Source organism: Heloderma suspectum, chromosome 3, assembly GCF_057233095.1.
Source record: "Heloderma suspectum isolate Gila_16-S chromosome 3, 16-S_ref, whole genome shotgun sequence".
In the NCBI taxonomy this organism is placed as follows: Eukaryota; Metazoa; Chordata; class Lepidosauria; order Squamata; family Helodermatidae; genus Heloderma; species Heloderma suspectum.
The window spans coordinates 167,636,102-167,663,651 of NC_139460.1; the positions used below are offsets into that span (position 1 = coordinate 167,636,102).

The 27,550-nt window shown below is 40.2% G+C and overlaps 1 protein-coding gene across 7 annotated transcripts in view; it reads right to left on the minus strand.

The window, feature by feature from the left end:
- TDRD3 (tudor domain containing 3) overlaps positions 1–27,550 on the minus strand; it is a 115,126-nt gene that overhangs the window by 64,024 nt on the left and 23,552 nt on the right. For 6 of the 7 annotated variants that reach the window (XM_084844868.1, XM_084844866.1, XM_084844872.1 and 3 more), the window contains 6 exons: positions 14,908–14,992; positions 12,389–12,454; positions 9,547–9,707; positions 6,677–6,818; positions 4,642–4,713; positions 450–599 (listed from right to left, as the gene is read on the minus strand). In XM_084844868.1, coding sequence (XP_084700994.1) covers positions 450–599; positions 4,642–4,713; positions 6,677–6,818; positions 9,547–9,707; positions 12,389–12,454; positions 14,908–14,992 — 676 coding nt within the window. Of the gene's footprint in view, positions 1–449; positions 600–4,641; positions 4,714–6,676; positions 6,819–9,546; positions 9,708–12,388; positions 12,455–14,907; positions 14,993–16,925; positions 16,958–27,550 lie in introns of all 7 variants that reach the window. The other variant, XM_084844870.1, reaches the window with a different exon arrangement.

Below are 27,550 nucleotides of genomic sequence, written 5' to 3' on the forward strand. Positions count from 1 at the left end.
AATTCAGTATGCATGCACATTATCTCTGTGAAGCTTTCTTTGGTTGGTGTGTCTGTTTTTCCCGAACAAACTATTCCCCTACATTTTTGGAAACCAGGTATTGGGACAAAGTTAGACAAAAGCATACTTTTCAAGAAAGCAAACACTCAAGTTTTCTAATTAGCTTAAATGGCTATACTCCATAGATATGAACACAACAGAACTGTGTACATTTCCAAGTTTATTGCATAGTTTTCCTTTCAGTAGTTCTCCATACAAACTCCTCAACCAGTTTAAAAGCTCCCTGTCTCCCTTGGATAATTTCCTTTGCTAGATCACACCAAATACCTTCATACGTGTTTCTCCACATACCGTACCAATAGAGGAAAACATGGACATTGTTGTATCCAAAGAGGGCGCAACTTGTTAATAAAATGGAAGTAAATACTGGATCAAGCTTTCATTCTTACCTCCTTGCTTTTTGCTACTTCTGCAATAGCAGCTGTTCGCTGTTTTTCAAATTCATCATTGTCTCCAACAGGTTTAGCCACATTTGTCACTTGCAGAGTTTTTCTCCGATCAAGCTCCCTGCTGTCTACTTGCAGCTGAGATACACATCTCTGGCAACATAGAAGCATTTTTTGAAAAACAGACAAATCTACCAGACATTTCACTGTTCATATAATAGAATCAAATCACAATTTACCTGTGTGCTTAACTCAAATCATGACCTATCCTGAACAGCCCAGTTTCTACTATATAGGAACCAGGCTGACACAAATACATTCTAGGAGAGCAATTGTGCTAGGCTGTTTCAGCAAATATAATAAAGCATTTGCCTCAAAGACTAGGATATGTAAACTGATTAAAAGATGTTTCATGTACACAATGTCTGTTGTTCAGTATATCTCTCTTTGTCATTTCATATATGAGACTGTACACATGCAGGACACAGCACAAAAACTTTTAGAACTCCAAGTAGCCCAGCTTACCCTCCTGAATTAAGGTTCCTACCTACTAGGCAGGCAACAAGGTATGGGAACAGCTTTACCATTCAGTTCCTTCCTGATCACATGAATGCTGAATCCTTATGGCAATGAAGGTAAATGAGATGTGCAACTTGCACATGACTTCAAACTTGAGCACTTAGCTAGTTTTGAAGTCTGAGATGGGCTATCTTCCCAAATTTTCCCTGTTGCTGCTGCTGTTAAAGAGTTGCTCCCACAAGAGAGAAAGGGGCCTTCCCTGTGTGCCAGCCTGCTTGTTAAATCTGGGGCAGAAGAAAGTACTGTCTATGTGATGGTGTCCATGCAAACTCATGAAGTAGTGACTTTTCCTGCCTGAAACTGAGAATTTACTAACCTGTGAATTCACCTTCTACTTGTTCACAAGACAGTGGTCCATAAACTGGATGCTCTCCACTCTGTTCACTAGTAGGCCGGATCCCTTAACTAGAGAAAGACTCGGCTGAGAGGCCAGACTAGGAGGTGGTACCTCCTACTTCCTCTCTTAAGACGAGAAACTGCTGATGTAGCAATGACCAACCCCAGGCCCAACCCAGAAAAGCCAAATGAATGAGTAAAGAACACCCACCCAAGTGGGTGGCAGTTGTATTATCTGGTGAACAAGTAGAAGAATTCACAGATAACCAAATCCTCTGTTCTCCCTATTTGGTGCCAGGCACTGGGGCTTAACAGAGCAGATAAATCCTAGCCTCCATGAGGTAACAAGATGCTAGACTCAGGGCTGGGACATAGACTGAAGGGCCCTTTGACCCAAGTCTGCTTCAGCAGATGCCAAGACATTAACTGGTAGCGTCTTGTGAAGGTTTGAAAGGAGGACTATGTTGCCACCCTACATAATCCTTCACTAGATGACACCGACCTGAACGAGCCGCTATCTCCTGGGCAAAGTGTGGGCCTAAGATCTCTCCAGAAGTGGGCTTCACTAGGACCTTGTAATGCACAATTTATGTCACTTGTAGGGAGAGGTCTTTGAGGCTGTCTTAAATCTATCCCTAATCTTGTAGGTAATGAAGAGATTCAACCTGTAGTGTTGCGTTTAATGAAGATAGATTTTTAGTGCTCTCCTAACATTGAGATAATACCATTCTGTCTCTTTGAAATTAGAGCAGAAGGAGTGGAGGATCAGGTCCTGTTCATGATGAGAGCATGAATTCACATTCTAGGTAAAGGAAAGGTCCAGGTGAAGAGCTACACTATCCCTGTAGAACATTCAAGTACTTTTTCACACAGCACATAGTCAAACGATGGAATTCGCTACCACAAGATGTAGTGATAGCCACCAGTTTGAATGGCTTTAAAAAGGGGTTAGATAAATTCCTGGAGGAGAAGACTATCAATGACTACTAGTCCTGATGGCTATGTGCTACCTCCAGTATCAGAGACAGTATGCCTGTGTACACCAGTTGCTGGGGAACATGGGTGGGAGGGTGCTGTTGCACTCGGTGTCCTGCTTGTGGTTTCCTGGTTGATGCCTGCCTGGCCACAGAATGCTGGACTAGATGGGCCCTCGGTCTGATCCAGCATGGCTCTTATGTTCTTATTCAGAAGGTCAGCTCAACCTGATCTTAATGACCTGGGATGAGGAGGCAGACTTCCCTAAGGGGCTCTAACAAATGTCTTGTGAGAGCTTCTTTTATCAAACGGAGTTGCTTGGTGAGGAAACAGAGTTCCATTGGGAGGGGCGAGGTTCATGGCAGCTTTTAGAAGCTACACAATTTTATAGTAGGACACCAGAGACAAGAGCCAAAACAGAACCTAACACATCCTGCCTACCAAAGATGTTAGGCTTATGGCCCAGGCATGACTATCTTGGAGATATTACAGAATAATAGGCACTGAAACTGCTAGTGGGCTCTGGTCCTTGGCCTAACACCAATGGTTAATGCAACTCTAGGCTGCGTGGTAGGACAGGAAGGCCTGGCGTGCTATGGTCCATGGGGTCACGAAGAGTCGGACACGACTGAACGACTGAACAACAACAAGGCTGCCTGGTGCAGACATGAAGTAGCCCAAGGCTTTTAGGTTCCAGGAAAAATGCTGGAAAAGGTCCAGTTTTGGGTACCAAAAGGAACCCTGGCTGAGTAGCCCAGTAGATGTGGGTGGGGTGAAATTGTCGTCTGATGACAACAGCAACCCAGGAACACCTCAGCCATTTAGGAGAGACAAGGATTAGGTTCACCTATTCCCTCTGGTGTTAATGTTCTCTGTGTGGGGATCTCTGGTACTGAAGAAGAACTCTGTGGTCTTTGCACTGTGAGGGGTCATAATGAGATCCCATGAGGGGGTTCCAAATTGTGTCATTAACTGAGAGAAAACTACACCGTAGTCCATTTGCTGATGTCAAGATCTTGTCTGCACAACCACTCTGTCTGAACAATTTCCTCCCTCCTGATATGGAGGACGTTGAGCAACAGGATTGGTTCAGCAGCAAAAGTCTAGCTGAGAAGTATAGGTTGTCCATTCACACCCAGAGCCAAAAATAATAAAAATAAAATCCAGTGGTGTGTAAGGTAAGAAATGAGAACCAGACACAACTGAAGATAGCTGCTTGCTCACAAGAGGCCCACCTTTATGTAGATTTCATAACAGGAAGAGTCCAGCAGCCCACCTGCAAAAAGGAGTGGGAATGAGAACGTTGGGGAAAGGACCCTTTTCCACAGGTGGAATGGAGGGCATGTGTCAGGGCAAGGGTCATGAGGCTTAACGTTATGCACCTATCTAACCTTCCTGATGCTTCAGAAGATGATGGTAGGTAGACAGCCAGGGGAGAGGGAAAAGGAAGGTAAGCTGACACAGGTTGGCTAGTAGCCCCTCAGAGCCAGGAGTCAGGAAAGGACTCTGTTCCCAGTTCCTTTCTCCTCTTTTCTTTTATTATATTAGTTTTTTTAATTTTAATCTTTCTTCAGACCTGCTTTGATTACACAGGTTATTCATTCATTGAGACAGCAGAGGAAAGACTGGCCTTAGCTAGGGAGAGATGCGTCTTAGTCCAGCCTATGGTTGAGCCTTTTTTTAATTAAACAATCCTGCTTGCTAGAAGACGGAATGGAGTGTATCCAGTTTTTGGACCCTGGCTGGCACCAAATAGAAAGAATAGAGACTTTTAACCCCCAAAGCAAAAACGTTCTCAATGCTGTAGGCACATGGGCAGGAAATGGAGAAAAAAACCTCGAAGAGTGCAATGGGGGGAAAGCTCAGTATGAAAAACCAAATGAAGAAAGATATTCTGCAAAATATTCAACTGCTAAAAAGGTAAGCACCGTGTTCTCTCAAGTGGCACTTGTCCTGCCCCTTGGAGATTCTCTAGTAGGGAGCAAATTATTTTTTTACATGTATTTTCTTAGTTATTCTAATTTATAAATAAATATTTAAATATATTTGTCCAGCATAGTACCCAGTTAAATAATGATCCTAAAAAACACTGCAAATTAAAAAAGAAAAAGAAAAGCTCAAGTACAATTAACTGATCATTTAGCAAAAAAGGTGCTGTCACAACATATATAAAAGACTATTTTTAACTAAATTTTAAGTCACTCAACAGTTAAGAATGAATATTCCAAATACAACAGAACTATAGTTATGGTCTAAAAGTGGCATTACAGACGTGGAAGTCCACTTCTTAAAACATGTGACATACCTGCCCAAAAGGCACAAAGGGAGGAGGTCCACCTTCTGTTCCTATGTTACTTCTGTTGTGTTTTGATAAGCTCTGTAAAATTAATCAATGTTTTCATTAACTGGTAAGGAAAAAAATGAAAAGGAAATAGGTGGCATCTTTCCAATACCAAAGCAAGAGGGGCGAGAGGTTTTCTCTCCCCTACCTATCATTCCTTGCACCTACCAACTTATTAATAAGCCGTATTAGGGCCACAGATGTTCTGAGCATATTTCTCAGAATTTGTTCTCTCACCCTCACACATGTGAAGGCACAGAAGAGCTTGAAAAAGTTGAATAGAGCCTGCAGACTTCCTAAACAGGACTATATAATTTAGATTGGACATTAACAGCAGTGCTGATAGCTCATGTCCCTAAAGAAATAAACAGATCATTACATATACAGGTCATTTTACCACAAATTAAAAGTGGCACAGATTCAGAGGTATTTAGGATTGAAACAAGGCTACACAAAACCACATAGTACTTGCTTCATGTTTGGCACATTGCTGCTCTAACATCATGGAGAGATAGCTGTTCTAGGAATTGGCCACACAACACAACCCAGTGTTTGATGTGAATTAAGCTTCCCCCACCCTGTAACAGTTCATCAGCAGCACACAATGGTCTTGTTCACTTATTGGTCACAAGCAATGTGCTGGTGCAGACTAGTCAATCACTCCTGCTTTGCTCTTCCTGCCAGTGGGAGCAGCTAAACTAATCAGGCAGCAAATGTTTGGCATTATATCCAGACCAGGACTCCTAGTTTACTGTTCCCCTAACAAGCAGGAATGAGAAGTCAGGGTTTGTTGTTGGTTTCCAATGACTGGCTTGTTTGGGAGTCAAGTCACGAGTTCTGGTTTGTGTGGGCAGGAGTGGGTCGTCTCCAAGCTTACGGGATCTACTGTTTTTCCTAGAACCCCATCAACTGGAGCCATGTACAAAACAGTGACTTGGAAAGAGGGGAGGGAAGACAGAATTAAGGAACAAGACACCCCTGAGTACACCTCAGACCAGGAATTTGTGTTCGAGTGCCAGAATTGAGCTCCAAGACTTTTCAGACAAAAAATAACTCCTTGGTCCCTCCGAACTCTCTTAGCTTGAACATCCTAATTTGCAGGGAAGAGTTGTTGCAACTGTTCAACAACTGGGAGTCAGAAAAAGCCTTGATGATCTACTGCAAATCACTCAGTGATCTACCAGTAGATCCCAATTTACCTTCTGCCCATTCATGACCTATATAAGCTCTTATGCCTTTTCCCTTAGCTAAGCCCTCAAGGTAAGCTAATATGCCATTCCCTAGCTGGTACATTCAGAAAACCTGAGAGTTCAGTTACAACTAAGAGGAAAATAATCAAATCAACATAGAATTAAATTAACCAAGATATAGTTCCCATTATTTCCCCCTATTTATAATCAGATATACATACTGCCATTCTATAGATAACTTATATACAATGCATTTTTCCTAACTTCTTCCTGAAATGCCTCAGAAAGTAGAGGAGCTTTGAAGTAAAATTAGGAGGCAAACTGAAAAGACCCCAGAACAACATCAGGCATGTCAGAAAACTCATATATAGCAGACACACAGCTATTTGTAGCATCAAAGTTAACTACTAGAGAGAACATTAATAAAGAAATTGGGCATTCCAAATATAAAACTTTTAGTGTCCATTTTTTAATTTGATGTCCCAAACAGCTAACAAAACCAGCTCACCAAATTATCTGGTTTTAAATGCTGCCATTCCATGGAAATATTTTTAACCATAGCATAAAATATGACAAGTCATTATCAGGCATAACTAATTGTGCCAACCAGACATAATCACAATGATCTCTCTCTCTCTCTCTCTCTCTCTCTCTGTGTATATGTGTGTGTATGTATGTATGTGTGTGTGTGTGTGTGTGTGTGTGTGTGTGTATATATATATATATATATATATATATATATATATATGATAAACAATTTGAAGATAAACATTCAGCTTAAGGTAGGAAAAAGCATCATGTTACCTCACCCTTTGCAACTCCCACTTTTCTATAAGATGTTCCACTTCTCCACCAAGGATCACTGCGTTGCTGTCATCCAGAAGGAGGAAGCCATTTTTCACTTCCACAATTCCCAATAGTTTAATTTTTGTTCCAGGAGGAGTGTTCAGGCTACAGACAAGAAAAAGAGTACATCTTTAAATGTTGCCAAGTTACCAGGACAATACAGTACAGCGTTATTACAATTATGTTGCCCTGAATTGCCTTGAATGCAATAAGTTATAAGTAATTTGTTTTATGTATTACATGTTAAATAAATTTTCAAACACATACTATTTATAACAATGTGAAACCACATTGCATTGTTTTTAAAATGCCAAACTGCTGCAACATCACTAGAAAGAACCCATTGCACTACACAGAACTTAACTGCATTTTAAGACACAGCTAAAAGTCACAAGAAGATGCATGGCCCATCACTATCACATTATGCAGGAAGCATAAGAATCCATCTCCATATTTTTTCTGACAGCACTCCTTGAAAACATGTTTTACTGTACACTTTTTATCAAGTGTATCCATTGTTCAGTGTCAAAACAGGTAAACACAAAATGCAGTTTCAAGGCTGCAGCATCTACAAAACATTAATCATTATGATGTCAGTTTTCAGCTGTTCCGCTCATCCATCAAACTGACTGAGTAAATTAAGACAATCAGCTCTCAATCACTTCAAAAATCAAGTTCAGACTAGGAATACTTGGGCAGGAATGAATCCTGTTGCTGGAAACAAAAGAATAGTACATGAAACTGGAATATAAGGGATCTTGCCTCTATGGGACTGCAATAGGACATGCATGTTCATGGTCTTGCGGGAACCCCAAGGAATTAAAGCATGGACATTAGCCAAGCAATACAGAAAGGGTGTAGAACTTTATCAAGTATCTGCAATTCCTAAACAGCATCAAGAGCTCTCCAGTGTGAAGCGTCATGAGACATTTCAAATCTGGATCAAGCACGAGCTGAAGAGAAAACACTCTACTTTCTCTGTGGTCATATACTGGTGGCTGTAGTTAACAGTTACATTCTGTGCTAACCAAAGATAAAGCAAGGAACCTAATAGTGATGAGGGCTGGAACTTGGTCTTCCATATTCCTAGGCATGGTGAAGCTTTGGTGCACAGAGCGTCCTTATGTGGCCCACCAGTTTCTTCCCCAGGCACTCTCCTTCCCTCTCCCAGCAGAGAAAAGCTCTTATCTTTGGAAAAGTTCTTATCTCTGATCAGGGGCTGATCAGAAAGGTTTCCCCTCTGGGGAGAGGGGCAGCTAGGAGGAAGCTGCTGAATGATTCAGGCCTGTTTACTTCTGAGGCCTGTCCCGCTTACTTTTGAGTAGACATGCAGAGGCCTGTCCTGCTTACTTGTAAGTAGATATGTTGCTCATGCATGTTTCTGCCTAGACATGCAGAGGATTGGTGTTTGAGATGCTATCTGAAAATGCTGCTGAATGATTCAGTCCAGCTTACTTCTGAGTTGGCTTAAAATTGGTAAGAATCACTTTTTGGCTCTGCCCACTCTCCCTTTGGCTACACCCACAGATAGAATAAACCATCCAAAGACCTTTGCCACATCAAAATTTGGCACTTGGACTGAAAAGGGATGGGTGGTTTAGATATTGTCCTTTGCCAACAGCTTTATTCATGAGTTACCTCCTACGCTACTATTATGATTGTAGCTGGAAATTCAGAGCTAATCTAAGCTACCTGCAATTAGCAATTTTAATAATTATTGTTGGATTACCAAAGTCCTCACTGGCATTCCCAGCTTCTCTCTAGCTTTCTCAGGCTTTTCTCCCCCCCCCCCCCCCCGTTGTCCCATGGCTTTTCCAGGCCTCTTTCCCTCCGTGTTGCTGGTTTTTCCAGCCTTCTCCCAGCTGGGAAAGCTGGGGGGCAGGGGAGAGAAAGACAGTGAGGAATTTGGGGGAATGTATGTTTGTGTGCGTGGGGGGCGGGGGGGCTGTGGGGTTTTTTTGTGCATTTGGGGAAAATGACTTGGAGGGGCATGTTCCTATTATGGGGAAATTAATTTAAAATTATTTATTTAAAGGTGATTTAGGGAAATTGGTGTGTCTTTTTGTGAAATAGGCATTTCGTTGGAACAGAAATGTCTGGGTTCATATGAGTATGCTTGTTTTCTAGCCTCAACAGTTTGTCTTTCTATGAAATGGATATTCACTGCAGTAGTACATTTTGTGATTGCCAACACCCCATGGCAGGCTTTTTCCAGTCCCCCTCCAACAGTCAATTTTGGTCAGTGCCAATACAGTGTCTCAAAAATCCAAATGCACCCACAGGAGACCAGTTGCAGACACCTGCTATATGCACACCATTAGCACATTAGTAATGAAATTTATGTCATTTCACATACCCAATTCAATCAGCTTATCAGATGCAGTTTCAGCTGTTATCACCCCATGTCAAACTCCAATCCATTACATGAATGGATACCATAAACATAATCACAAAGTTGCCCAAGGAATCTGGAGGAGAGCTTTAATTATAGTTATAATGCATATCATCCTAAAGCTTTCTATTTAATTCAGTTTTTATAGTGAGAGTATACAACATACTTCTTTCTCTGTCTTTTATATAGGAAAACCAATGGCTGCTACATAATAGGGCCTATATTAGCTTCTTAAATCTTGGGGGAATACACCGGAAACAGAAAAAGGTATAAAGGAGTTTTATATAAGAAAATTTCTACTCAATTTCAGGAACAAACTCTTTCTCCTTTAGAAGATCGTGCAAACACAGAAGTATTCTGTATATTTAAAGTGCATTTAGAGATTTCAGACAACTAAAGTGCTTTAAAAGTCACTGTAAGGTAAAAATAAGCATTGTTTACCTTATTTTTGACATGTAATTATATTCTATTGCAGTGCAGCTTGTGTGCCCATCAGTCATCTGCAAACGCAGCATTCTGGGAGCAGCCTGAGATTCTTCATTATCCTTTGGTGCAGCTATATTGCGAACTTTTTGGATCTGCAGAACACATGGACCTTCTAGCTGTGAAGACCAAGGGCAAGGGTTTTTTAATCATCATCATTAGCTTTGTTCTGTTTTGTGCTGGTGCCAATTCACTGCTGAATTCAGTAACCTTAAGTAGCATGTGGCTGAATTTCTGTCTGGATACTCTGATAGGATCCAAAGAACAGTACAATGAGTCTTGCGTGGCTTTTTCCTCAGACAATAGTGCCCCCCTCTATGGTACAAGGAAACTGCCTTTGAAAATGAGAGGATTTTCTAAAGCAGTTTGAAGCATGGGTTCCAAAGGGAATAAAACAGTCAAAAATTCCACAGGAACACCCATATTCTTGGGCTTGCCTAAATAGCTCTTTTGATCACAGGCTGTGTCTCATGTAGAACTGTTCAACTCCAGCCCATATCTACAGGCAGTCAGTACTGGAAAATCTATCTACAAATTGACAGATATGTCCCAGTCCCAAAGCTGGGCATCAATATCTAACCATAATTTCCCTCTTCCTCTCTACCCTATGAAGCCATTTAGATAATGTCTTCTTCAGCTCACTAACCCCACAGCAGTGCAAACATCCCTACTTTTTCAGCTTGTCACATGGAGATTACAGACATTTAAACTATATACATTTAATTATACAACTGTGCCATCCAAATTCAAAATACTATATAATCAATGCAACTGTCATCCCATCAGGGAAGAATGGGTCACTTTAATGCCTAAAATCAAAAAGACAAAAAACAGGATCTGGATCTCACCCTCACTACAACAATGTAAAAAATAGATCCCTTCATTTCATTTACATAACTAACTGGTTATTTAAAATATTTCTAGAGAACACCTAGATTGGCAACCTAAATTGCTGCACATTAAACAAAGTAGTCCAATAATAACTATTAAGAACAGTGCTAACTGCACATAGCTTAGATTAGCTCTGAATGTGTCTAACACTGAAAATGATCAGATTTCCTTCAGATGATCATTTTACAAATTTGAAATATTTTAACTCTATTCACAATAAAGTATGCTGTTATTCAACATTTTTCTTCAAATTTAATCAAATATAGCCATCTTGTGGCTGAAGCTTGTAAGTCATGCTTCCAAGGTCCATGAAGAACTAGAAGAACTATACTGTTACTCCTTCACTACTTTTGTTCTGTAGAGAGAAAACATTATAATTTGTGGGGAATAAGCTTATTGGGCAACTAAGTCCATTCACATTTTTATTATTGAAATGCAAAACTTGAACACACATAGTTCTGTCTAAAAAAAGAAGCTTTTCAGAAGATTCTTCCAGTGGCTCAGGGAGCAGGACCTCTGCACTCTCTCCAATAAACCTGTGTAACTTTTCACTTCCCTATATATTGTTGTTGTGTTGTTCAGTCGTTAAGTCATGTCTGACTCTTCGTGACCCCATGGACCATAGCACGCCAGGCCTTCCTGTCCTCCGCTCTCTCCTGGAGTGTGCTCAAGTTCATATTCATTGCATCGGTGTCCCTATATATAGTGCCTACCTAATCTGATTAAGTAAGGACAGACCTGGCTGGGAAAGACACATCATTCAATGGCCCTCTCTTATTCAAATAATCTTACAACAGGTTAGATTCATTCCACGCTAGCTGTAATTTCTCAGAGATATGGTGCAACATGCCTTGAAGCACTTTTACTAGTTTTAGTACCATTTTAGTCTCAACAGTGGGACCAATCACTATGACATTCTTACACCATATCTATCCTTTGTATTTTGGAAATGGCTAATACTTTTATGAACAGTTCATATTATGAACAGTTCATATTGTTACATGACAAGATACCATAACCCATTTAATGCGTAACTGTGAGGACTGTGCCAAAACAAGCTAAGTACTACTTTATTTTTCTGAAAAGAGACAGCCTTATTAGTATGTAATGATAAGCCAGGTTACCTAAGAATCCTGGCTTAGCATTCATAGTCAGCATGCTGCCGCATAGTGCCTGATTGCACCAGTGGGAGCATCTAAGCAAGCCAGGAGCTCATCAGCAAGGAAAAGCTTAGTGTTACATCAAACAAGCCAGGAATCAGAAACCAACTACAAACCCTGGCTTTCAATTCCTGATTGCTTGGCAGAAGTCCTGGTTCAGATGTTAACACTAAGTTTTTGCCTCCTGGTGAGTTCCTAGTTTGTTTAGCTGCTCCTACTGGCTGAAGGAGCCAAGCATGCATTAGCATGCTGCTTGTGAATGCTAAACCAGGATTCTCCATGTGAACCTGGCCACTGTTTCAAACAGCATTTTGCAAATGTTTATGTTCCCAAACAGGCAGATAATAAATATTTAAATTATGTTATATTATATTATATTGACGCTCATTGAGATTTATAGTGCCTAACCTAAGCCTAAAGATAGAGCACTATAGATAAAATAAATCAATTATTTTATATGAAACTAGGTCAAGGGGATCATTAATACCAGTCTTTTTAAAGCCATTTATATTCTAGCTCCCCACATCAGTCCTATGTCATGTTCTATTGCCATGAAGTAACAGATAACAGAGGGGTAGAGAACCCACCCCAAATAACTGACAGTAGCCTCTGCAGGGAAGATGCCATCAAGGTGGCTCTTGGGAGTAGGACAAGGAAAAGGGGGGGGGGACCAATTTGGCTGGAATAGCTCCAGGAATAAGTTCTCAATAGATCATGGACAATCAGAAATATAGTAGCAGCGTTTTTACCTTTTCCACCTTTCCACCATTGATGTCACTTGGGAGGAATTTCTTGCCAATGGCTCTTAAGTCAGTCTAAAGTTAAAATAAAATAAAATTTAAGTACTGTTTTCCAAGACAGATACCAAAGGCTGGGGTGGGGGACAATCGATAACACAAAACCATTAGGTAATATGCTGTTTCATCATAGTGAGGCATACTGGTAAACATACCTCTCAAAGAACCAAGTAAATATGATCAAGCCCATAATTATCACATATACTCATAACTTTTAAGCAGATACCTATTTTATGCAACAATTCAATCTCCAAAAATGAATGATTCCTGATCAAAATGAGATACAAGTAATATTACACAGAGGGCTCTGCTCTGTATCCAAGGCCCTCCTCCAGGTGCCTCCTCTGAGGGAGGCTCAGAAGAAGGCAACAAGGGAGAGGGCCTTCTTGGTGGTGGCCTCCCATTTGTCATCTTTTCACACTGTCATCTTTTCGGAGCCAAATTAAAACTGCCCTCTTCTCTCAGGCATTTGGCAGCATATAACAAATCTTTTGATCAGGTCCTGGACTGTCTCTGGATGATTGTTTTAAATTGTTTAAGATACATGTTGTTCCTGTGTGTGCTATCCATTCTATGTCCTTATGCCAATATTTTTTTTATACTTTATCTAATGTATTTTAATGTATTTTAATTTTTGTGAACTGCTCGGAATGAACTTAATCTCAAAAAAGGTTTCTTATTGGCTAGTATCCAAGACACATCTATCCACAGATTAGATTTTCTTCTTATACGCAAGTGGATGAGTTATAGAATTAACTCATTTACGCTTCAAATTTTTGTGTTGACTTTGAGCTTGAGCTCTATACTATTGTCCTAAACATACAACAGTTGACCCAACATGAGAGATTTCTCTCATCAATTTTTATTAGAAGCCTTGATATTTCAGTAGTTTAAATGTTACTTTTTTATCTGCCCACCTCACCATCCTCAATAAAATTCATACCACTATTAAGGAGGCAGTGAATATTCCATGAACCCAATGTATTGTTGAATATCTCAGCATTAAATAACGACAAAGTTCTAGATCTCATGGCTGCAAATATGCAGGTAGTGTCAAACGGGAGACATCTGTTAAGGTTATAGAATGGGATCTAAAGAGCCCTGAAGCAAACAAAAACTAGAAAGGACTTCAGTGCACAAGTGCATGTCACTATTTCCCCCCAGTTGCAAGCACCCATTATACCTTACAAACAGCTTTTCAGGATGTATGATAAACTCCAACAAGATGTGAGTTGAAAAGCAAATGGGGGGGGCAGCAGTGTACAGTGAACACTACACATGGTCCTATGGTCCCAGGGATAAAAAAAGCAAGGACTTGACAAGGTGTCAACGCCCTTCAACTTTATTCTCTCCCCACAACCCTATTTTGTCTCTCTAAATGTTTACTGATACACTCTGACAGTATGCTATGTAATTGTAATATATGCCTATCCTATCACCTGCATATCCCTTGAAGCAAAATTATCATAGGATTTAAGATGCGCTTCTGCTCAAGAAGTGCTTTAAAATGACACAAGAGGCAGAAAAACTAAACGAGTCAAGTACTGCAGGAACATACATAGTGTAGGAGCTTGAGCACAAGTCCCTTAAACTTTCAGGTTGTCATGTATGAATCCAGTAGGTGATGCTCCATAAAAGATTCTTCTAAGGGTTTCTGGGGGAATTATATCAAACACTAGCATAACTCATAACTAAATACTTTATACATATAACAAGACACTGGTAACACAGATAGCTTTACCTTGCTTGCTTTGGAGAAGAGAAAAAAGATAGGGACTTCAAACAGTTAACTATATCAGTATTATTTCTGTTTTAACAACATTATGGCAGAATAAATTCCCTACATTTGAAAAAGAAAACCAGCTAACAGACAAAAGAATTCCCATACTGCTGTTACAGAAATAATACTCCAAACTTGATTTATTCAACATACCTAAGAGCAATACACATACACACACACACACACACACGCACACACAAGAAAATATACTGACAATGCTTCATTCAAGTTACACTAGTGACAGAACCTGGCTCTTTAAATTTACCAGGTATTTTTTATATATATTTCAAGTCAATACCATCTTTCCAGAACTCTTCTGAACAGAAACCAAATTTAGTACGTTTTGTGGCCTTTGGATAAATATTTTATACCCTAAAAGTTATCCCTTTACTGAGAACATAGAAAGATGGTGATTAATAATCATTGGCTGACAAAGGAAAAAAACTTCATAATCCCTTAAAAGTGATTTGGTTCCGTGTCTCCCCACCCCCAGCTAAATACATACTAGACAAAACTTTTAAATTGCATATTACTATTCTAGACTTGTTTTGTTTTTTCTAGTAATTATTTTATGGTAAACAGCACATTTAAAAGTACTGTATTTTTATTATATCAACCAATAACTAAGCTAATGGTCACAATAAGTGACAATTCATAACAACCGTTTTAAAAGTTCACAAATTCTACCTACATTAAGTGCAATCAGGATAATATCATTAATGTTGACTTTGTCAGATGAATTTGTGCAAGCCTCAATTCCTTCATCTGACAGGTACCTATTAAAAGAAAATATGAAGATTTAGTTACATATATAAAAAACTGAAATTAAAAAACCAGCATACAGTACCTTTATTCTATCTATTACAACTAATGAAAAATCAGATGCGTTTAAGTTAAAGAGAGAATTGTGATTCCATTAAGGCAATACCACTGCCAATTTGGGGGTATTAAACCCATCTGAAGAGTATGCCTTCAAATGTACCAAGTACCAGATGGTGGGGAGGACTCTTGCCTTTATGGGGCAGCATCCAATGGTGTCATTCCCCAAAGTCAAAAACTACTAGCGGAGTTCTGCCAAATCTTTCTGTTGCACAATTGGCTACGGATTATGCTCGTGCAACCCATTGTGCACCCAGATGTGGAAGTGTAGAGCACAACCGGATGCACAACAGGCTGCTCAAACATTATGCACAACCGGCTGCAAAACGGGTTGTAATTTTAACCTTACGTAACTTTAGTTGGATTCAAATGTAACTTTAGCTGTATTCTTGTCTTGAACATAGTTCAGACCCTAGTTCCTTCCAGTGCAACGTCATTTAAGCTAGGGAATGACACAGTTGGATACTGCCCTTGATCTTCATGTCAGCTTTCTAGAAACAACTGGCTGGTCATTTGAGATGGAAAATTGCGTTCTGATATGACAGGCAATCACCAAAGACATTTAGATTACTCACTGGTGAGGAGAACTTTGGCTATTTTCTAAGACCATGTTTGACAGGGGTGTAGCATCACTGAGGTTTCAGCATTTCTAGTTTGCACTTCCTCCAGCCTCAGGACTGAACAAGAAACTTTAAGATTTGTCACAATAACATTTACAAGTAAAAAAAATCAATGAAATACTATTTCCTTATTGGAGGATTAGGAACATGCTTTGTGCTTATGCATTCCCTCCTCACCTCATACATTCCAATTCTCTCCTTAGTTCCAGGTTAGTAGCAACGCAGTTTGCCATTATGTCCAAACTAGGCAAACCATGGTTTCCACAAAATATGTCCACAGGTTTGTCCACACATTTTGCTTGAAGGTATTTTCTAGTTCTGCTATGTACAAGCCATAGCTTGCCTGATTTGTGTGTAATGGCAAACTAGTTTGCTGCTGCTCTGGAAGTGAGGAAATTGGAGCACATAAGCAGAACCCTTGTCCACACAGCATCAAGTCAGTTTAGAATTATATATGAACAAAGTATTTCCAAAAAAGGGGAACACTACGCCCAACTGTCAAATAGCACATCAGAGTTGCAAAATGAATTCCAGGTTTTTCAAAGGTTTACATTAAGGTTTACATTATCTGTGTAAAATGTTGCTCTAGCACAAGCCTGTATGACTTGTGAGACACCATGTCAAACATAGCTCACCAACCATGTAACAGCTGCACAACAAGGGATGGATATACCACCTGTTTTTGCTCCCTTCCTGGAACTGCATAAACAAAGGGATTGTCAAGATCTGGCAGGTTTTAATATATGGAAAATGGGCAACATTTGGCTTGGTGGGTCTCAATTTGTACAGGCCTGCCTGCTTTAGAACCAGGGTAAGTACATCTCCTTACAATTTGCTTGCTGCAAATCAATGGATTGAACATATTTCACTTAAAAAACAACACCTAACACTTTGCATATTAAAATACTAGAAATAAAAGTGAAGCTTTTAAACTAGGCATAACTGTTACCTGTCCCAAATATAGAAAAGCACTATGTTGATTTTTATTAATTTGCCTGCATATCTATACTCTGTAATATTTCAGTGAAATCTCCATGAAACTGGAGAACCACCCAAGCTCCCAGCACCTCCCCAGCACAGTAAAAATGCAATTACATAAAATATTGAAAGAGATGCATAGTGGAAACAGAGTTCAGGGATTGGGCATCAAACCTAGTAACTATTATTTCATGCAAACTCATTTATTTTGAGTACCATTTATACTCCGTACCTTCAATAAAAATGACTCCCAGGATGACAATACTATAAAACAATTTAAACAATAGAACAGTAAATCAATCAATCAATCAATAAAAGAACAAGAAATAAAAAATAGCAGATTGAAACACAGATTGCAACAACAGGGGCAAGCTACAACAATTCAATTGATAATTACGTGCCAACTACATAAAAAGTAGTAAGTGGATATTTCACTGCCTATTGCAGCTCTGTCAAGATGCATGGGCTGTGTTTGAGCCAATCATCTTACACCTGAGGGATGATAAATACATATATTTTCATCGCTTTATCAGCAGCATCAATTGATGGCCTGTATATAAATGGCCATCACAGAACTGCCTTTCAAGTCTTGCCAAAATACGGCAGGACTATCACAGGGAATTGCATGTTGTGATCACTGTGATCATATTATGCCAGCATTATACTATTTTCACCAGCACGTGGTTTATCTCCAGGCTCAGTTCAAATTACTGGTTTTAACCTATAAAGCCCCACACTGCTAAAGACAACAGTATTTGTAGGACCTCCTCTTCCCATATGTTCCTAGAGATGCTGTGAGATCATCAGATGCCCCGGTTGGAGTATCTCTACATACTAAGATTTGGTAGGTGTCTATTTGTGATTGGACCTTATCAGTGACAGCCACCACCCTGATTGTGAAATGCCTTCCCCAGAGAAGTCCACCTGATGCCCACTTTATTGAATACTTTTTTATTCTCTCAGGCCTTTTAGCTTGTTCCACACTTACTGCCCAGTTGTATGTTAAACGTGTGTCTTAGTCCTGTTTTTAATTCTGTGGATTTTTAAAATTCTTCTAGTATTTGTTGTTTTTGATATTTTTGTCTTTCTTACTTTAAACTGTGTATTTAACTGGGCTTTGTTGTATTTAACTGGGCTTTATTGTGTGTTATTTGCTATTTATGTACATTGTCCCGAGAGCTTTGGCTACAGGGTGACTCACAAGTTGAATGAATAAATAATTGCATATAACAGTAGAGATGGAACTTCCATATAATTTTTGTGAGAAAAACTGGGTAAGACTTGGGTTACATTTAAAACCTGGGTAAGGTTATAAATAATAAAAATAAAATAAAAAATCTGCATTGTTGACTGAGACAATGCCCAATATTTATTTACACAAATTGTTCTAGTTTCAACTTGTCATTTTACCACAGCAATGAACCTTTTCTTAAAAAAAGAAGCAACTGACTAAAAATATGAGCATACAATCCTGGAACTGATTTTTTAATTATTTCTTAATATTAATCTGGCAAACTATAAATCTTTGTTAATGTAAACCAGACTTCAATTTTGGAAGCAGTATTTATATTCAACAAATTATTTATACTTCATAATACCACTCAAAAAGCATTTTTAAATGTTTTGAAGTGAGGAACTGAAGCAAGGGTAGGATATGGCATAATGTGATAAAGGACATGGCTGGACAACTGCTATATACTATGCTAACATCTTATGTTCAACCCTAAACCAAATTATATTTAACAAAACAAACAGAATTATCTTGTCTATTAAAGTCTAGAACAAGTCACAGTGTATAACTATGGAATCACCACTGGGTGGAACTATTGCTGCATAGAAAATCCTGGATCTCTAAAAATAAAATATTATTTTAAAACTCAGGGATAATTTCCAAGTATAATAATTATGGTTGGTTTTAGATCTAACACTAGTTTTATTGAGTGGTATACTTGAGATTTCTGGTCATATAGCAACAGTAAGGAAATCAGTTTAATCTTCTTTAAACAGAAGTGACCAGCTTAAATATGCATTCTCTCTTCTATTTCATGAAGTTTACCCATTATGCAGAGCAATCATATGTAGGTTTGCTCAAAAGCAAGTCTCACTGAGTTCAATGGGACCTAATTTCAGATGTGTACGCATACCTAAATCACAGAATTGTGAGAATGCAAGAGACCTGAAGGTAGATTAATACAATCCACTGTCTTAGGGAGCAATCTTATGGCCCATAGACAGCATCTGAGGGGCTACAGGATATTTCAGATTCCTTGATCCAAGGTTGGAGACAGAGGAGCTCCGATCCCACCCCCTCGCAGCTGGCACGGAAAGAAATGCACTGACTGCCCTCTAAGTTTAGAAACTTGACCTTTGAGGATGAGGAAAGGGGGTGCTTTGGTAGGCGGGCAGGGGAGGAGACTAGAGAGGCCAGGATATGAGTTATCCTGAGGCCTCTCCAGCGTCTTTCCCTCGCCTTCTGAAGTGCCCCAGCTAGATGGGCAAAAAAGCCCATCTAGCAACAACTGCATGGCGGGAGAACAGGGAGGCGAAGATTGCCTCTGCCACTCCTCCCACCCTGCATAAGATGATCGCAAGCCTCCGAGTTCAGAGGCTTACAAGTCATCAAGAGCGCAACCCATAGGGTTGCACCCTTAATGTATGATCTACATAGCACTTAAACCTAAACTACACATGTAAGTTTCCTGCACATTTACCAACTTTATCTAGACTATTCTGCACAAAGGAAGAATGTGGGGAGGTGTTAGTGCCAAGTTTGTCATACTGGATACATCTTCATCACACTGTCACTCATGAGACTCTTCCATCAAAGGTCACAAAAGAGGAAAGGGGAAACATGCAATGTTCAGAAGATGTTATGAACAGCAGTCTGTAAAAAAAATCTAGAGATCCTGCATATTAAAAAAAATATTGTTAAAATGGACTGCAATCCATCTGCAATCATAACACACACTTACTTAAAAGTTCAGTAGTGATCAGTGGTATTTAGTAATTTCATCTCAGCCTTTGAATCACATCTCATATGGGTTATTATAATAGTGGCCACAATCCAGCTTGTAGTGCAGTTGTTGGATGCTGGAGGAGGAGACAGAGGATAAAATCTCCACTGGATGCCTACAACTAGTTGCCACAAAGGACACTGTACTAAAACAGTGTTCTTCACTACAAGGTCAGAGGGCCACTGGTGCTTCCTAATCACTTCAAGTTTAATCTTGAAAATCATTTTAATCTTCTCCACCTCTCTCTTATATTCACTCCCTCTCCCCCTCTTTTTTTACAGTAGATGCTCACTCTCAACAGGGGCTCTCTAGCTCTGCCTTGCTGTTTGCTTCAGCAGGTGGGCTGGCTGCTGTGTTGTGGGCTATGGGAGAAGACTTCAGGAGTGGGAAATCAGGAGACCTGCTGCTTCAGCAGTAAGATGGCTGGTGGGGGTGGGGAGAGAAGAGAGCACAGGAACAATCAGCCAATTGGCCCTGGAGGTGGAGGAGCCCAAGAGGCAAAAAGCGATGTGACTGGCTAGCTGCACTGGTTCACTGTGCAGACGCTGGAGGGAAAACTGAATGTGTAGGCGAGAGAGTGCACTGTGGACCTGCACTGGGAGATTCCGCACTACCAAGCAGAGAACACTCAGTGACAAGAAAAAGATCCAACCCAATCCAAAGACTAAGAATGAGCCTGTCAAAATTTGATCTGGTGATTGACTGAAGAGTCTTTTCTTGGACAATGTAGAGGGGGATGGGGAGAAGAGGCCTGAAAAGGCCCCTAGCAGAATCCGATGCACAGTATGCAGTATGTATGCATACCTAAATCACAGAACTGCAAGATTGTAAGAGACCTGAAGGTATTTTAATACAATCCACTGTTTTAGCAAGCAAAGGCCCCCAGCTAAGACCAATGCACAGTGTCACTGCTTGACTGGTAAGGGGAGGGGAGGGGGAGAGCCGCCCCCCCCCCAGCCTGGGAAAGGCCTCCAATTGGCCTCAGTGGTGGTACTTTGTGCCAAAGTGACTCCTGCTTGAAAAAAAGTGAAGATCACTGCACTAAAAGGTTGGACAATTACCACCCTGAGCCTTAGGATAAACTGGCAACAGGGCAGGTGGGGTAGATTTAAGTAAATGAGGAAACTGGTACAGGTGTAATTCCTAGGTCATATTAATGCTGGCTTTTCAGCTTAATGTCCATGGTGCTATAGACAGAACCAATTAGCTTTCAACCAGTTAGCTATGAACATCTGCCACTGTACAGTAAGGGGCAAACAACTTGTTAAATGGAAAAACAGTGACTGAATCTCCAAACATAATTTTCTTATTCTAAAAGCAGTCATGGGGGAGGGAGAAATTTGGATGGCAGTACCTGCATCTTTTTCTCTCCACAACAAATAAGGGAAAGAGGGGCTATGGCATAGGACAGAAAAAGTTAAACTCTTCCCCCAGCCCTGATTTAAATCCCCACTCTGCAATCATGGCTGTTCTTAGAAAATTACATAAAAAGATTCAATCTCTTATGTAGTGTGTAGTTTCACCCTATTCCATGAAGCGGGGGGGGGGGGGGAGAGAAACCTGCTAAAGAAACATCTAAGTCAGTTCTTAATTTCTTTTAGGCAATTTATCTTCTACTTAGTTCATTATACACTGACCTAAAATGGATGGTGATGCTGCTACAGTGATTATTTTCTTTTCTCTTGTTTAAGTTTGAAGGAAAAGGAAAAAATGGGGGAAAAGAGTGGTGAAGAAAAACAAGCATATACAGTCATGTGAAAAAGAAAGTACACCCTCTTTGAGTTCTATGATTTTACGTATCAGGACATAATAAAAATCATCTGGTCCTTAGCAGGTCTTAAAATTAGGTAAATATAACCTCAGATGAACAACAACACATGACATATTACACCGTGTCATTATTTATTTTACAGAAATAAAGCCAAAATGGAGAAGCCATGTGTGAAAAACCAAGTACACCCTTACTGCTTCCATAGGTATGAAGAGGCGAAGTAGCAGCCAGGTGCTGCTAATCAAATGCCCTTGAGTAATTGGTCATCAGCAAGCGTGACCACCTCTATAAAAGCCGAAGTCTCAGGAGTTTGCTGGTCTGGAGCATTCAGGTGTGTGTTAACACAATGCCAAAGAGTAAAGACATCTTAGAGAAGCAATTGTTGCTGCCCATCAATCTGGGAAGGGTTATAAGGCCATTTCCAAACAATTTAAAGTCCATCATTCTACAGTGAGGAAGATTATTCACAAGTGGAAAACATTCAAGGCAGTTGTCAATCTTCCCAGGGGTGGATGTCCCAGCAAATTCACCCCAAGGGCAGACCGTGCAATGCTCAGAGAAACAGCAAAACATCCAAGAGTTACATCTCAGACTCTACAGGCCTCAGTTAGCAAGTTAAATGTTAAAGTTCATGACAGTACAATTAGAAAAAGACTGAACAAGTATGGTTTGTTTGGAAGGGTTGCCAGGAGAAAGCCTCTTCTCTCTAAACAGAACATGGCAGCACGGCTTAGGTTTGCACAGTTGCATTTGAACAAATCACAAGACTTCTGGAACAATGTCCTTTGGACAGACGATACCAAAGTGGAGATGTTTGGCCATAATGCACAGTGCCATGTTTGGCAAAAACCAGACAGAGCATATCAGCACAAACATCTCATACCAACTGTCAAGCATGGTGGTGGAGGGGTGATGATTTGGGCTTGTTTTGCAGCCACAGGACCTGGGCACCTTGCAGTCATTGAGTCGACCATGATCTCCTCTGTATATCAAAGTATTCTAGAGTCAAATGTGAGGCCATCTGTCCAACAGCTGAAGCTTGGCCGAAATTGGGTCATGCAACAGGACAATGATCCCAAGCACACCAGCAAATCTACAACAGAATGGCTGAAAAAGAAAAGGATCAAGGTGTTGCAATGGCCCAGTCAAAATTCAGACCTCAACCCGACTGAAATGTTGTGGTGGGACCTTAAGAAAGATGTGCATAAACAAATGCCTGCAAACCTCAATGAACTGAAGCAATGTTGTAAACAAGAGTGGGCCAAAATTTATCCACAATGATGTAAGAGACTGATAAAGTAATACAGAAAACGATTACTTCAAGTTATTGCTGCTAAAGGTGGTTCTACAAGCTACTGAATCTTAAGGTGTACTTAAGTTTTTCACACATGGCTTCTCCATTTTGGCTTTATTTCTGTAAAATAAATAATGACATGGTGTAATATGTCATGTGTTGTTGTTCATCTGAGGTTATATTTACCTAATTTTAAGACCTGCTAAGGACCAGATGATTTTTATGTCCTGATACGTAAAACCATAGAACTCGAAGAGGGTGTACTTTCTTTTTCACATGACTGTAGTTACAAAATGAAATGTGCAGCCCCTGTTCTGGGCTGGAATTTAACATAGGTGGTCAGTCCCGGATCTAAAAATATTGTAGACTACTGCTCTAAACATTTCCAGAAGTCAAGTTGATTAGGCAGGTTGTGGCTTCTAGCCTTTGTATGCTTTAAGTTGAATTGATGGTTTCCCTTGCTCTCTGGGTCCCAAGTTATGTATGGAATGCTTCAAAACTAGTATTTGGCAATTAACATCAGAGACTGAATTTTGAATGAAACTGCCCTAAGTTGGGAGGGGGAAAGCATGTGAATAAGCAATTAATACAGACTAAAGTAACGGCATACACCTCTTCTCATGTAAACTGTTAAATACGTCAGCCATTAAACAGAAAGGCAGAAAACTCATTTATCTCAAGCCTGAAGGAGAAAATATTTCTGATCCAAGATCAGAAGCACGGCACCACTAAATTTAGTTTACTGATGGAAAAGACAAGAACCTTGTTGAAATCACATCACTACACAAGTAATGTGTAAAGTCATTACACAAGACACTGCAGTAAGTAGCAATCAAGGATGCTTGCACCAGAGGTTCAAAAAGGATGTGCCTACTCGGGTTTACAGCCCAGAGCAGTATCTGTACATTGATCATTTAAGTCATTGCTTGAAGTTCTATAGCAATTCTTCAAAGCCTTTATGACAAATTTCCAAATTGCTGTTAGTACCCAGAAGCAACAAGGCTCATGTGAAACAAATGCATCATCAAATAATGGCATAGCATAATGGCTACCAACTAATACAGCTACGAACTAACTTTTACTAATTAGAACAAAATTCAGTTTAAAAGTACCAGCATCATAAAAGGGCCTTTGTATCAGCCGATGTTTCTTCCATTTACGTTTCTAGAGATTATGCACAAAATGAACACCATACTGTCCTGTAGGCATGTGATAAAATGGATCAATGAGCAATTCTCTCACCATGTTTCCAAAAAGTTGCAAGAAATATAAATTATTTTGGTGCAGCCCATCAAACACAGATTCAATCCTACTCTATCGCTGAAGAGAGAAGGAATAGGAAATAGGAAGGCATCTTGGAGGAGATTAATACTAAGTTGGCCTGATTTAATACTAAGTGTGACCTGATTCCACCAAACGGCAGAGTACCACGCAACATTCCCCCTACTTCTTCCAGTCCTTTCCCAGTTAATATAATGCACTGTATGAACTCTACCAGTTCTATTGACACTGGGAACCAATGGTGCAACACCCTCCTATTTCAGAGGCTTTGTTTCCAGGAGCACATAAAGTCAGGAATCCAGTCCTTTCCCCAACCTTATTTTGTTACAGCTGTATCCCCATTCCCAAGGAGTTTACTCTAATTGAGGAATGGTTATGACATAGGGTTTTTATCAAATATGATAATCTATGCTACACATTACATTAAAATGTGCACAGTATTCAGTATTAAAACAAGTGTTTTTATTTAAAATATAATTTAATTATGTCATCCTATTCCCATGCAACGTACTTCCACCAAAAGATACAAACCATCTGGCATATTAAATAGGCGCTCCAAAGTCAGCGAAATGTCTCTGGCAGGGCCACAGTAGATTACTATAATGCAGGGAATATGTACAACCGAGCCCCCCTCCCCTGGCTTGTTTTAGAATCCTGCAACTGCTCATGTTCAGAGCCATGCTTCCACCTCGGCTTCCCCAATCAAGAAAGGCGAGAGGGAAGTAACACCCTCAGCTGGCACTTCAAGGCGAGGAAAGGGGAAGGGGAAGGAAAGCCAACTGAGCAGCAGCCTGAAGGAGCACTCCTTGAGACTATGCTCAGATGGGAGCTGCTTTCCCACCCCCTCTCCCTTCTCTAAGAGGTTGGGACCTCACCTGAGGCCTTCACAGGCCACCTGGGAAGGCTTGACAGGCCAAATTAGGCCCAGAAGTTCCCCATCCCTGCTTTAGAAACGCCTTTCCATCAGCATCTAGTTCAATAAAACTGGACTGGAAGTGGTCCCTGGGAGCTGCCAAGTAAGTGGCAACATACAGATACCATCTCGACTAGCAGCCATAACACCCATATTTTTTGAAAGCAACCACACCTTGCCTACTTGGGGACATCTGCTTTTCCCTACATAAAGTAGGTACTGTAGCTGTTAGCCAGGGCAAGCATGTATAAATTTATTACAGGGATGGGTAAGATATGGCCAGTGGGCTACATGCAGCCCCTGAAGGCCTTTCCTGCAGCCCCCCACTGCAGAAATGCCACCAAATCCCACCTTCACCTGCAGAACCTACTATGTAAGTGGCACTTACTTAAGCTGCTGCTGTGGCTGCCACTTCTTCATGCCTCCTCTCCCTCCAAACTGTGCCGCTGCCAAATACCCCTTCCACTTATTCCAGCTGCTGCTTTCTGATCTCCTCTCCCCAAATCACACCACCAATGAACCCTCCCCTTCACTTATGCAGGCTGCTTCTCCAGCCACCGTTCCTTCTCTCCATACCCCCCACTCCTGCCACCGCCACTTTCTCCAAGCGTTTCCAGGCCTTTGCTGCCAGCTGGGTTTACTCCTCCTCCCCTTCCCATCCCCCTTGCCATTCTCACAAAGCAGACACTGCAGTCTCACAGGACTCTATGGTACATGCCCTCTGAATGCAGAAGCCAAAGTGTCTCCTGCAAGACACTCCATCCCCTGATCTTACAGGGCTCTCGCAGGACATCAGTGCTCTGTCCAGGCAGGAAAGGGAAAAAAAATATAGTAAAAATTAAGAAAAAAAACACAAAGTTAACACTGGAAATTTGTAGCAAGAATGGGCATAAAATACCAATCCCATAGAAAGTAAGAAGGGGAGACACAAAGAAACTAAATAAAATAAAATGCTCTGGTCCCGCTCCCTTTGGATAGTACATTTTATTATTTATACAGTACCATCAATGTACATGGTGCTTTACATCATATGCAAAAGAAATACACCTAGTAGGCACTGAAGTTTACAACCTGAAGTTCAGTGGTGGAAATGGAAAATGCAGGAGGACAAGAATGAGACAGACAAGGGACATATATAAGCAATTTAATTCAGGACATACCCTGCCATCATCCACACTCAGTGATGTAACATTTGCAATTTACTCGGTTATGAGAATATTTTCATTTCAGTAGGCTTCTTTAAATAACACAGAATAGCTTTGTTTTGTATTTTAGAGATCCACAGTAAAATGCCATAAACCCAAGCTCTAGGCTCTATTTTTAAAAAATCCCAAAAACAATACTTGGTAATCATCTTGGTGATTACAAAACAGATTAGAGAGCTTAGTAGTTCTATATATAAAGCTTGACATAAGAATTATGCTAGGTTAGCTTGGAATATTAACACTTGTAAGCTATTGCTCTATCTTTGGGAATTCATTAACACCATTGTTATTCTCAGGATTTACAAACAGAAGTTACCATTAAATATAGGGAGATGTTATGTAGGATTAAAATGTTAAAAAGAGAAAGTGTAAAAGTGGAGGTGGTAGTGGCAGTGCTGAAGTGTTGAGGGAGTCAGAAGATGTAGATGTTATTAAGATTAAATGGGGGAGAAATATTTAGTTAGATTTTTATCCAGTATTTCCTCCAAAGATCTCAGTGTGCTACAGATATTTCACCCATCCCTGTATCTTTACAACAAGCATCCTGTGAGACAGGTTATGGTTAAAGGTAGCCATTGTTCCAAGATTACTCAGTGAGCTCCAAAGCTGAGTGGGGAGTTAAATCCAGGTCTCCTCTGCCCTAGTCTGATATTCTAACCACTACACTGATAGATGAAGCAGATGAATTTGGAATGGGCAATGCCATCCCTTTCCCAATGGCTCAGCCAGATGCAATAGACACATACACCTTCTGCCAAACTCACTGTTACACCTTCCTGAAGTTTTAAAAGCAGCGTGATATGCAACAGGGGAAGGCATTTAATTTTCTTTAGCTCCTGGCCATGGTGGACTTTTTTTTAGTGCCCTTTTATTTATAATACACAAGTTCAGCTGGCGGTGTAAGTGAATACATGTGCATGCACACACACTGCTTATTCCTAAAAGAATTTCAATCTACAAAGCTTATAGCAGCCCCAAACACTGTTTCTTTGCTAGTCAGCTACAAAAACTTGTTTCTCCATCACTGGCTACATTAAAAATCACAAAACAGAAGAAAAAGAAGTTCTCAGGTGCCTGAATTTTTTTTAAAAAAATTCTGCCCAACATGTTTTGGAAATTTCTTTCCTCAGGGGGCTGCTTATCTTTTCCAGATGTATCGAAAAAAATGCTACCAGTGTTTTGTCTATCTTGAAATGCTCCTATATTAAGAATCAGCTGGTTCTCCTCTACCCCCTGCATGAGCAAACACACACTCTGGCATATAAGGCATGATCTGCATTTCCAGCTGGCCCTGACTGACATTCATTGTTACTGGTCAAGCTGGTATTTCTTAGTATACACCACAATGCAATTCAAAAAGCAAACATAGCTGTGTTAGA